The sequence below is a fragment of the Callorhinus ursinus genome, unplaced genomic scaffold (genome assembly GCF_003265705.2).
Source record: "Callorhinus ursinus isolate GAN/ISIS: 27379988/994484 unplaced genomic scaffold, GSC_fseal_2.0 scaffold1, whole genome shotgun sequence".
In the NCBI taxonomy this organism is placed as follows: Eukaryota; Metazoa; Chordata; class Mammalia; order Carnivora; family Otariidae; genus Callorhinus; species Callorhinus ursinus.
In genome coordinates this window covers 22,501,982-22,514,268 of record NW_027397063.1, presented here as the reverse complement: position 1 = coordinate 22,514,268, position 12,287 = coordinate 22,501,982, and the positions used below count along the sequence as shown (strand labels likewise).

General features: G+C 34.1%; 1 protein-coding gene across 18 annotated transcripts in view; it reads right to left on the bottom strand.

The window, feature by feature from the left end:
* The window catches only part of ROBO2 (roundabout guidance receptor 2), a 1,626,757-nt gene that overhangs the window by 89,533 nt on the left and 1,524,937 nt on the right, over nt 1-12,287 (bottom strand). For all 18 annotated transcript variants that reach the window (XM_073891915.1, XM_073891920.1, XM_073891943.1 and 15 more), the window contains 4 exons: nt 10,437-10,642; nt 6,090-6,171; nt 5,519-5,681; nt 3,747-3,913 (listed from right to left, as the gene is read on the bottom strand). In XM_073891915.1, coding sequence (XP_073748016.1) covers nt 3,747-3,913; nt 5,519-5,681; nt 6,090-6,171; nt 10,437-10,642 — 618 coding nt within the window. The remainder of the gene's footprint in view (nt 1-3,746; nt 3,914-5,518; nt 5,682-6,089; nt 6,172-10,436; nt 10,643-12,287) is intronic.

Genomic DNA, 12,287 nt, shown 5'->3' with positions numbered 1-12,287 from the left:
AAAAAGCCCCCCAAATTCACAAAAATACTTTTGACTGAAGAATTTAGGATATTGAAAAAATGTTGTAAGGTAAACAATTTTGAGAACTTCAGTATCTGACAAAAAAAAAAAAGAATTCGGCTTTTTGGTTTTTTTTTTGGAAGTGATTCGGGGAAGGGAGAGGGAGAAAGAATTGCAATACTTAGAATGATATACTCTCAGCCATACATTGTTCAGCCGGCCCAGTATTCACCATCCACATAATACTAGTCTATTATTCCATATAATGGTTCATATTCTGTGTGCCCGTTAAGAAAAAAAAAAGAAATTATAGACTTCTGAGTTCATCAAATTGATATCAAATATTGAATTTCACACAAACTCAAATCAACTACTTTAACTGGTGCACTGCAATATTAAGTTGATTTTTTTCCCTCCAACTATGTTTTAAGGAAGGAAGTCTAATTTAAAATAATTGATTTTCTTAATCCTGTTTTCTCCTATTTTCTCGGGCCACAGTGCAACACTCTGGCAAAAATATTTGTGAGTGCATATCTCAGCCATAATTTAAACTGACTGCACTAACAAACTGGGACATAAATTGGGGAGGGGGGAAAGGGTGGGGAAAATGGGTGAAGGGGGACGAGAGCTATAGGCTCCAGTTATGGAATGCATAAGTCATGGAACAGAAGCCACAGCACAAGGTAGAGAACAAGCTGGTGGTTGCCAGAGGGGAGAGGGATATGGATGAAATAGATGAAGAAGACCGAGTACATATACTGTGATGAGCAAAGGGGAATGTATAGAATTACTGAGTCATTATATGGTATACCTAAAATGAATACAACACTGAATGTTAATTATACTTGAGTTGAAAAATAAATAAATATTTTTTTAAAGCCACAGCACAGGGAACATAGTCAATGATATTGTAATAGCACTGTACGGTAACAGATGGTAGCTACACTTGTGGTGAGCATTGCATAATGTACAGGTAAGTTGAATCACTGTGTTGTACGCCTGAAGCCAATGTAATATTGTATATCAACTATACTTAAAAAATTTTTTGAAAAAAGAAAATAAATTTCTCAAGGACCTTAGTGTGATGTGGAAGAAGGCATAGAATACAAACTTGGCATTACCTATAGTATATAATGAAGGTTTTTGTTTTTATTTAGTATTTGGAATTTATATCAATAATTTACAAATTTGATTTTAATTAAAATAGCATTATTAAAATACCTTAAATCTCTTCCATTGTTTTCCAACCTTCTGTATCGATTTGAGTAAAGCACAAACATATCCCATGACTCAGGATATATATTTGCTGTTGTTATTTGGAAAATGTATAATGTAAGCAATAAAAAAAAATGAGTGAAAAAATTGGGACATAAATAATTGGGAACTATGCTTTGGTGCCTTTTTTCCCCCCAGTTCCACTGTTTTTCATCCTTAACTTAAATAGCAGAGCTATTTTACTTGATCTAGAAAAAATATATTATTAATATTATGTGAATAATATTAACCTTTGCTGACACATCTATGGTCTACTGTGATGTTTATGCTACAAGTATTTGCTGCCTTCCTAAAATAAAAGATTTCTAAATTCTATGGTACTGAATATCTTTCAAAATAAGACCTCACATGGCAAAGTGTTCTTTGAAAAGAAGTGCTTTGCAGAATGCAAAGCTGCCGAAAGTGTGGTGTCAAAAAATGATCCTGACGTTCAGACACAAAACATGAGTTTTCCTATTAAATATCTGTTAAGAGAACATAAGTCTTTTGCTCTATATAGTCTCTCAGCTGGAACAAGCCAGATCACAAACAACTTTTCATTAATCTTTTTTGACCTTTTCACCGAGAAGTTATTTTATGAGTCAAGATTTAGTGACTGGCAGAGTTACTGAATGATCAAGAAGGTCTGCTGGATATAATCACACCCAAATTCTTCCCCACTCTGTTATCTCCTGCCTTCCATTACAACTACACCACAAAAACTGTTTCTGTCTACACTGGTAAAAATGTTCTTGGTACTCTGATTTCTTGAGTTAAAGCCACATAGATCTTCAAGTTCTAGAATTTAATTTACTCATTAAATTTAGACACACTAAAAGCAACTGGATCCAAGCAAGGTAAAATATAACCAGTTTCAGATCTTCAAATTCCTTGTTGTACTTTTTCTTTCTCTGGAGACAGGTTCTTTGCCTACAGGCCCTTTATCATCATGGAAAATTAATCACATTACTGCTTAGAGAACAATAGCAAAGTGGCATTCCCTCCTCCCCCGACTGTCATCATGTCAGCAACGTTCCAAAATCACGTGGTGACTATTTCACTGGATTCCTTTAAGGTGCCCTTCTCTGTTACAATAGCATGCTAGTTACTATCACTGAACTACATTGTAATTATAATAATATTTTTATGGCTGTATGGTGCTTTTCATTGAATAAAAATACTACTTTGAATTATATTTTGTTCAAAGTCTTTTACAAATAAGAAATAATTAACCCTTTCTCAAGAACCCTGTGGCAAGTCGGTTGTAACAAATAATAAAGCCACAATGTCTATTTTATTAATTCCCTCCATCTACTAGTAGGAAGGGAAATTATAATGCAGCATCCTATATTAACCCCTTGACTCCAGTGACTTCTTAATTTGAAGATGCAAGCTACCAAAGATGGGAAGGAAAATCTTCAATTTTGAAATTATAATATTCTGGGTGTTTAAGTTTTTATTTAAATCCCTGTTAGTTACATACAGTGTAATGTTGGTTTCAAGTGCACAATATAGTGAGTCAACAGTTCCATATACCACCTAGTGCTTATCACAGCAAGTGTGCTCCTTAATCCCCAACAGGGATTTCACCCATTCCCCCACCTCCTCCCCTCTGGTAACCATCAGTTTGTTCTCTCAGTTAAGAGTCTGTGTCTTGATCTCTCTCTTTTCCTTTTACTCGTTTGTTTTGTTTCTTAATTTTTTTAAATTAGTCAAAAGAATTGTATACCTCAGGAAGAAAACTTGATTTGCTCCTTTCTGAAACAAATTGCTCCTTTAAACATCTGGTTTGATAAAATGACAACAACAAAACAACAACAACAAAACACACATTGTAGGTATGCTTGTCAAACTTGAGCAGAAGCACCTCCTGGGGAGCATCTTAACACAGACTGCTGGGCTGCACCCCCAGAGCTTCTGAGCTGGGGCCTGAGAGTCTGAATTTCTAACGTGGTCCTAGGTGAATGCAGATGATGCTCCTGGGGGAGCTCCACCTGGAGACCCACTGCCCTATAAAAACAGAATCCTTGAACAATAGGGGTAATTTTGATATCCCTGTCTGGGCATTGTATCCATTAGAGATCACTTTTTGCTACTATATAATTAATTTCGAAGAAGGAGACAAGTTTCCGCCTTTTGAAATATAGTAAAAGCCCTAACTTAGTTGATTGACTCTTACTGTGTGAATGCAACCAATTATTCTGTTTATTTATTATTATTTTTTTACTCAACAGACCCTGACAGCTCCAGGAAGAGGACACATTCACCAAGGTTAACAGCAAGTTCAGGATCGGGTCTAATGAATCATTGTAACAAGTGATGCAGACACGTTTATCCTTCCTCATGCAACCCCTTTGTTCTGTTTTTTTTTTTTTTTTTCTTTCCAGTAGTTTCTTTTTTTTCTTTTCTTTTCTTTCTTTTTTTTTTTTTTTTTCTGTTCCTGCTGAATGCCTCCTTCTAGAACCGGTCATGTCTACAGCTACTGAAATTACCTTGTGTGCGCACAGGATCTGACATGGGGCTTGGGTCACTGAGACCTTGCGGGTTGATGGCTCTGACCATGAATAAGTAGATCGTATTGGGCCTCAGTCCTCTCACTGTGTAGACTGTGGTCTTTACGTGGTTTGCCACCGTCTGCCAGCTATTACTCACTGATTGGCTGAAACAGGAACAGAACTTCCACTTAAAGAGCAGCCATGAAGGCATCGGCAATGGAGCTGGGTATCAATGACAAAAGTTAATGGCTGAAAATTAAACACATACACGCACAACACTTGAAGTGTTAAGCCCAATAAATGAAACATTTGGATGATTTCGGTTTATTCAACAACAAAGCCGAGCCCACCTAACGGAAGTGCCATGCACAACAAAATTAAACTCAGCCCCGGAGATGTGACAGCCCGTTGCTAATGCACAGCAGCCCACTAAATGAATACCTGTAGAAGGAATAGAGGCCAAGATCACAACATCAAGTTTATACAATAAATATGGTCCTCGTAAATGTATATATATATACCTTGAAAAGAATTAACCTGTAGAAAGAATAAATGGACTACAGAGTAAATTATGCCAATACATTTTCCTGTTACAAGGTGTGTTTTCTTTTGCATCAATTCCACATGCAATATTATAATAGAGCCTTCTAAAACTACATATCTGTAAAAGAAGAAAGGAAGCATGTAAGGAATATTTTCCTTTGGTCACATTTTTAATAAAATCGTACATTACATAGTATGTGATTTCTCATCTTCAACGGGTGAAATACCTCTGAATCTAGATGTGGAGACCCCTTAACAGCCCGCTAGAGATGGGATACCCATTTAGAAAACTTTGTCTACGGTCAAATGCTGCTTTAGTTCATAATGAGGAGAAAAATGTGATTTTTCAGGGCTGCCTGTTCACTTTTCAAAAGTTCTTACACATCAAAGCATGAAAATTACAGAAAAATTGTTTTGAAAGTTGGGAATGATGTATTTGTTGACCATTACTTAAACAGATTAGGGAAGCTTAAAATGAAAGTAATGTCTTGTCCTAATCCTTAAAAATGACACTGGCTATCACTATCCTTATAATGGCAAATAAAAGCACATTGAAACAATACAAACTTCATTTTCCCATTTGTGTAAGGATCTTATCAAATTCTCATGATGACTTTATCATGACATTTACTAATTTATATTCTATATCTTTATATTGATGACAATTTTTTCAAATCACAATTGGACATATTTTTTACCTTTCAGCAGCCAGAAGTGCACGGAATCAATTCCTTAACTGTAGTTTTGAATTTTGTTCTTAGGCGTACCCATAGCTGTATTAAAATATACAGCACAAAAACAGTGGACTTATTTTAAGGTCTGCTCTAATAATGAGGAAGCAAAGTTCCAGGGTTCCATGCCTCGGTAAACAATGCAGAACTTAAAAAGTGTCCTGCTTAATTAAATTATTTTCTGCCTAGTTCTAATGACAAAATTCTCATCTTAAATCTTTACGATGGTCAGGGTAAAGAAAGGAGCTAAGTGATTAGGTCATGAGCTAGATCCCCATAGACTTAGTCATAGATAATGCATATTTAATCTATAATCAAGTTATAAGTGAAAAAAAAAACCTAGAGTCTATTCTTGAATAAAATCAGATAAATACTTAAAATTCACTGTTCAACATGTTCTTAAGATAAAACAGCAGGATAGCTCACGCGAGATTTTAGGATATAAGAGCAAAAGCAACAACCCAATGGAGAAAAAAAAAAGGAACTGTCCCATACCTGAAAGCCTCAATGATATATGCACTTGCTGGAAGGGCTCCAGGGGTACCTGGTTGCCAGGACAAGGTGACACTGTTCTTAGTAACATCAGTGACCTGTGGTTTGGATGGTGGGCCTGGCAGGTCACTTAAGTCATAGTTTTTACTGATTGTTGCTCCAGATTCTATAGAGGACAAACAGAAAATGCTTCATTCCTGATTGCATAAGATGCCATAACATTTAAAAGAAGGAAAATAGTCTATTGAAGATGTTGACCTAGACAATGAGGAATTCATCTTCTTGAGTCAAAAGAATGTAAACGAATATTTGCTTTACCTACATGTCACTAAATGTTCACTTTCATGCAAGATCACTAAAATTGCTTGCTCTTCAGGTAGAGGAAATTTATCAAGGACAAATGTATCAAATTGCAAAAATGCAATATTATGTGGAGAAATTAAAACGTGGCATATGACTTAGTTTTTGCATTCAATGAATTTAAAATCTTGATTTTTCAATTGTTATTTGATGATGAGCTAACCAATGAAATGGGCTCAAGATTTCTTCTGTTGAGATAATTCCCAGGACTCACCTGTCACATCCAGCACAGCACTCCACGAAGTCTCTCCACTTGAACTTGTAGCCACACAAGTATAAGTACCAGTATCAGAAATCTAGTGTGCAAGGAAGGGAGAGAATTCAATTATTTTAATTAATTTATAGAGTAATTACTCAGTCTCAAGGAGGTAATATTTAATTTCTTAAAATACGATGTATCATTTGGCTCTCCAAATTGTTCATTAGAGTCAATCATATGTACACACAAAATATTAAAATCAACTCATATAATATTATTTTATTCATGACAGGAATTCAATGATTTTTTATTATATTTCTACAACTAAAAGCTATGTGTCTGGTAAACTCTTATTTGTCTGGTCCTCTTGCCTCCATGGTAATACCTTTATCTTCATATAACTCCAATTTATGATGGGGCTTCGCTGTTTCGGAGTTACATATGGACAACTCAGGACAGAATTTTTCAGAATCCTATAAATATTCAGAGATCAGTAAAGCAAAACTGTCCTTTCCATCTTTATATATTTCCATGGATAAAATGTACTCAGGAGTAAATAAGCACTGAGGTAACAGGGGGCTGCCTTTTTTTTTTTAAAGATATGGAGAAAAGTGAAGGAAAAAAATCCCTAAATCTCTCCCTTTAAACAGATTAGTATTCATTTATATTTAAATTTTAGTAGTGTGATAGAGAATGAAATAAAATTATATTATAAACACACAAACCATGTCTATGGAATCACTGCAGTTTAGAGCTGAAAGGACCATGCAAATAATCTCATCCATCACTCTTTAAAGCATACTTAAAAACTGTCATTTCATTGATCACTTAAAATGTTTTTGTTATTCACTGAAGTGTCATTTCATTGATCACTTAAAATGTTTTTGTTATTCACTTATTCACACTGAGTGGGAAAGGATTTTTTAAAGTAGTTGATAATATAATCAAGAGTTCTCTTTTACAAATGTAAAAGGTATACATTTCTGTGATTATACTTTGGCGAAAGGCACAAATCAATAAAAATTTTATGTCAAAAATCTTCTTTGTAGTTGAGTCCTATGGGCCTAGAATATAAACATATTTATTTACACTGGTTTAGAGATGAGACTGGGAAGAGAAATCGATGACCAAACTGAATAAGGCAAGTGACATGATGCGAAATTAAAATTCTGTGATGAACATGAGTCTAATTGTTGATGAAATATGAGGGTTCATGGAATATAATATCTGTTGGGTCCAAAGTCTAAGGGTACGGATGACTCAACCTTCCACAACTGATTATCAGGTAAATCATTAGTGCATGGATGTTCCTGCTGTGCCACCATTTTAATTGATTTTAAATGTCATTATGTATTTTAACTTGAGTTTCAAACTGCTCTGGCACATCGTTCTCTGCCATATTATCTTCATACAATTGTCTTTTATTATACACGGGATGATAGGGGATAGCCATTGTAAAAAGAGCCATTCTTTGAAACGTGGCTGTGCATGCATTATAGTCATTAGAAATCTCTCCATTTAGGAAGCATCACTCACAAACTAAATATAATGAGCCAAGGTTGGATTTTAATGTGACGTTCATTTGAATATGGTCTGTGAAAGAGTAAAGAATTTGCATTTTATTATAGCTGTTGAACTAAAATGTAGCACTTGTTATCATGTGCAAATGCTGAAAGAAGGGTATGTAGGTAATGCTTCTTAACTGCATCTCCTTGTCATTGTGTAGAGACACAGTCTGACATTAGCGGTGGTAGGTAGGTTTTAATGAGTATTGGAATATTCTACTTCTCAAAAGATACAGATTCAGTTACCAATTAGCTGGACTATGAGAACAGAGTGTTCATCCCATTATCCCCCCCCATTGCACTAAGTACCAAAAAAGAAAAAAGAAGAAGGAAAGTAATAGTGAGACACAAAGGAATATGACTTACAGAAACCCTCTCTTGACTATATGAGTGAAGTAGTGTAAAAATACATTTTTATATCCCTTTAAAGACAGTCACCTTACAGAAAAAGAACAACATTTTCATACTGGAGTTTATCAAAAGCCACATCAAAAGCTGAAATATCATTGCTAAAACTCACTCTTCAATCACCATCATCATGACTACATTCATTCTTATTCCTTTAACTTTAAATAATTTCTTTTCGGGTCATGAGTGCTTCATCTCCCTTCGTTCCTTCTCCTTTTATCCTTAACCAAGTGCTTTAAAAAGAGATTAATGTGCTGGCACACTCCATCACCTGTTTTTCTCCTTGTGTGGTTGGCTGCAGACAAGCCCCCAGGAGCTTGCATCTCAGAGAGATGACTCAGAAGCCTGACACAGGGGTCGAAGTTTGTTTGACATCATCAAGCACCCACCTTTAATTGTTTCTTTCAAACACTACTGGGGATCTTTACTATTCAAGCACACCCTTTAATTCAGTGGTACAGTGAAAATGCATTAACTTTCATGGCCCAAGTCTGCCTTTAGCCCAAAGACAGAGCTGAAAGTGTTTACTCAAGGAGAGTTGGCATTAATTTTTTAATAACTCTCATTTGTTCAAAGAAAGTTAACAATTAATTTAGAATCAATAAAGAGACAGGCTAAAATCTGTATTAATTTATTTGTCTTTTAACTGAATTTGACAGCATTTTTTTCTACTTAAAGCAATAATTAATGCCTATGTCTCAAAATTAAAATGAAAACATTATATATTAATTTTATTAACAAATATACAAATTAACGAAGGTTTGTGTGCTTTGAGTGTGCATGTACATATTACAAAAAGTCCTTCCTTTTTTGTAAATGTCTGGGTGACACGCTGGTAAATACTAAATATATGTCATTGTAAATATATTTGTATTTTAAGAGAAGAAATAATCCATGTTGTAATCAGTTGAATATACATGTAATGAAAAATATTTTAGCTTCTTCCCTAGCTTCCAGATAGGAAAATTCAACATTGTTTTTCTGTTTTTTTGTTTGTTTGTTTTTTATCTTGGCTCCCTATTTCTACCTAGATACCAGATTCTACTAATTGTTCTTCCACCAAATCATTTTTGATTAATTTTTCTTCATGTACTATATCAGTCATCTTAATTCTGGCTCTCATTCCCAATCTTTTGACTATTCTAGCAAACTCTTCAGTTTTACCATAGTGATTGCCACAGGGAGGGGAGGCTCTGTACGTTTTGTTGAATGAAGTGAATATACTCATAGAGGGCAGGCAGTCCTTATCTGGTATTCATACCTTGTGTAATCAAGCCCTCACCTTGAATGTGTGTGGGATCTGTTGACTTGCTTCTGGTCAACAGAATAAGGCAAGGGTGACAGGATGCCCCATTTGTGATTCTGTTACATAAGATTGTAATCCTTGTTTTGCCAGGAGACTCCCTTCCTCATTGACTTTGAGGAAGCAAGTAGTCATAATGGGAATATCAATATGGCAAGTAACTAAAGGCAACCTTCAGCCACAGCAAACAAGATGCTGAGGTAATCAGTATGACAGCCATAAGGAACTGATTGCTGCCAGCAATCATGTTGCTTAGAAGCAAATCTAACCCCAGTCAATCTTCAGATGAGACCACAAACCTGATATGTGATTGTCCCCTTGTGAGACCCAGAAGTGGAAGACCCAACTAAGTCACACCCAGGCTCCTAACCCCACAGAAACTATGAGATAATAAATGTATGTTGTTTTAAGTCTCTAAGTGTTTGTTAATATTGTTAAATCGCAATAGATAGCTAATACAATATTCAGAAATGGCATTTGAGTTGCTTCTGAAGTAAGTTTAATTTGTTAAATTGGTAGGAATGGTTGCCATCTTCTATTAAAAGAACAGCGATGACTTGTCCTTGCCCACAGGTTTAAATCTAAACTCCACAGCAACTTAACCTAAAATGTAAGATTTTCGACCAACTAGCCAAACCTACCTTCTATGCAATCTTATGTCTTTGGTTTTTTTCATATAATAAATTGGCCAAGCTAACTTATACACATTTCTTACAAACATCCTTTGTTCATGACAGTAAATCAGAAGCATTTGACACTTTCAAATGACTTTAAATATCCCATTACTATCATTAACTTCATGTGTTTAAGATTTTTAGCTTTATCAATTGAATACATATGAGTTGGAATGAAAGAACAAAAGGTTTCTAAGTCTGTTATGATCTTATATTAACATAAGGACTTTCTAATATCAATTCATCAAATGATGAATTTGAAATAAGAAATAAAATAAGAAATAACATGGCCTATAATAAAAGGTATAGCAACTGTGCTAGTATGGAAGATTTTAAGTTCACAAAGCAATTTTTCCCGAGGGCAATACTTAAGTTGAAATGAAGATCCAAATACAAGTCAAGCGTTACTTACCCGTAAATTCTTAATCTGCAATGTTCCTTGTTCTTGTATAGTTGCTCTTGGATCTCTACCCAGGAAAGTGAATCCCTCCTTTAACCAGCTAATTACAGGAAGAGGATCACCAGTAGCTTTACATTTCAGTAATGCTGTACCATCTACTGCTAGTGTTTGGTTGGCTGGGCCTTGTAGAATTATGGGTGGAGGTCTATCTGTCAAAACTAAAGGATAAGGATATTTTCAGTATATTTTAACTTCTCAGAAGTTACATCATACTATTAGGTGTATATCCCATACATATTACTTATAATTTATTCTGCATATTCTATGTCCATTATGTATCTATCATTTATACATACTATATATATAGCATATTTACTGAGGACATATTGTTGTTTATAACTTACTCTGAATTACCTACAGTAGATGGCAATAATAAATTCTGACATTATAGTATTGTTGAAAGTCTTCATCATATTAAAATAAAAATAAAAATATGGAAAGTTCATGGCAGTTATTCACAAAATGTACACTTATCTCTTATATGCATATTTAAGAAAACTTGTAGAGTGTCATATGGGTGGAAACAATTTTCATTTTTGCTTTTATTATAAATATATGTATAATATATAATTTCACCCTTCAAAGCACCTTGCTATATATAGAGACTATGAAATATTGGTTGATGTTAAATTATTAGATATAAACATTTTACTTCCAAGATTATGACACTGGGCCTTACATTACAGTATTATAATCTGGATGATAGGATTTAACCAGTCCTTAGAATTAAGCAGTAATCTAGTTAAACTCTATTTATGGTATGACAAATAACTGTTTTCATGTAAAATCACTGTTTATATATATATCAACTCCTGTGTTCATCTGGGTAAAATTTCCATAATTTCATAAACTTCTAGTTCAGTGTTTTTTTTAATCAAATATTGTTTCATGGCAGTATCTTCAGTGCCTTTGGAAGTATTTCATAATGATTTAGGAAATATACCAGAATTTTAGTATTACTTAAATGGGTGATGGAAATATGGAGCCATTTGGGTGCAAAGTTTCATCCAGAATTCATTAGAAGAACACTTCGTAACAAAACTGACAAGTTCAGGTCCAAGGAAGGCTTTGTTAAGAGACAGTTCCATAAACGTCAGCATGGATTTTGGTTAATTACCGAAAATATTTATGCTTATTTATATTTATATTATGTTTATTATATAATTACAAAAAATATGTATATCATATATAAATATAAAACTTTCACAGAAAGGAAAAACAACTGTGGATTTTAATGATTGTTAAGCAACTGTGAGGAGAAAGTGTCTATAAAGAACGTCATGTTGTGTTACAATGTACATTATCAAAATGTCATTTTGCTCATTAACACTCTAATCTTCTTTGTCCACCAGGTTATCTGTTTCCCAATCTATATGCATCATCTTTATTATTAGAATTTGTGGTTTTGAGGGAAAAACATTCAGCTGAGCAGCCCCTTTACAGCCTACCATGAGAAAGCCAACCAATTTTAATTTAAAATAGAAGTTATGAAATAGAGCCATTGCATGTGCATGTTAAGACACAGTGGACTTCCAATCAACCTAAACCTACTACATCAAAATATGTATTAAAATGTGTGTATGTATGTGTGTCTATATACATATGTAAAACCTTATAAAAAACTAAAAAAATAAAATTTTGTTTGTGTATTATTTATAAACAAAAATTAGAACTACTTCTTTCATGATTTTCTTGATCAAATTCTTCATTTTAGAAGTAAGTGAAATAAACTTCAGAAAATGTGAAAATACAATGTTATATTAATTCTGACACATACTGCGCAAATAGATATCCAAACTAAAT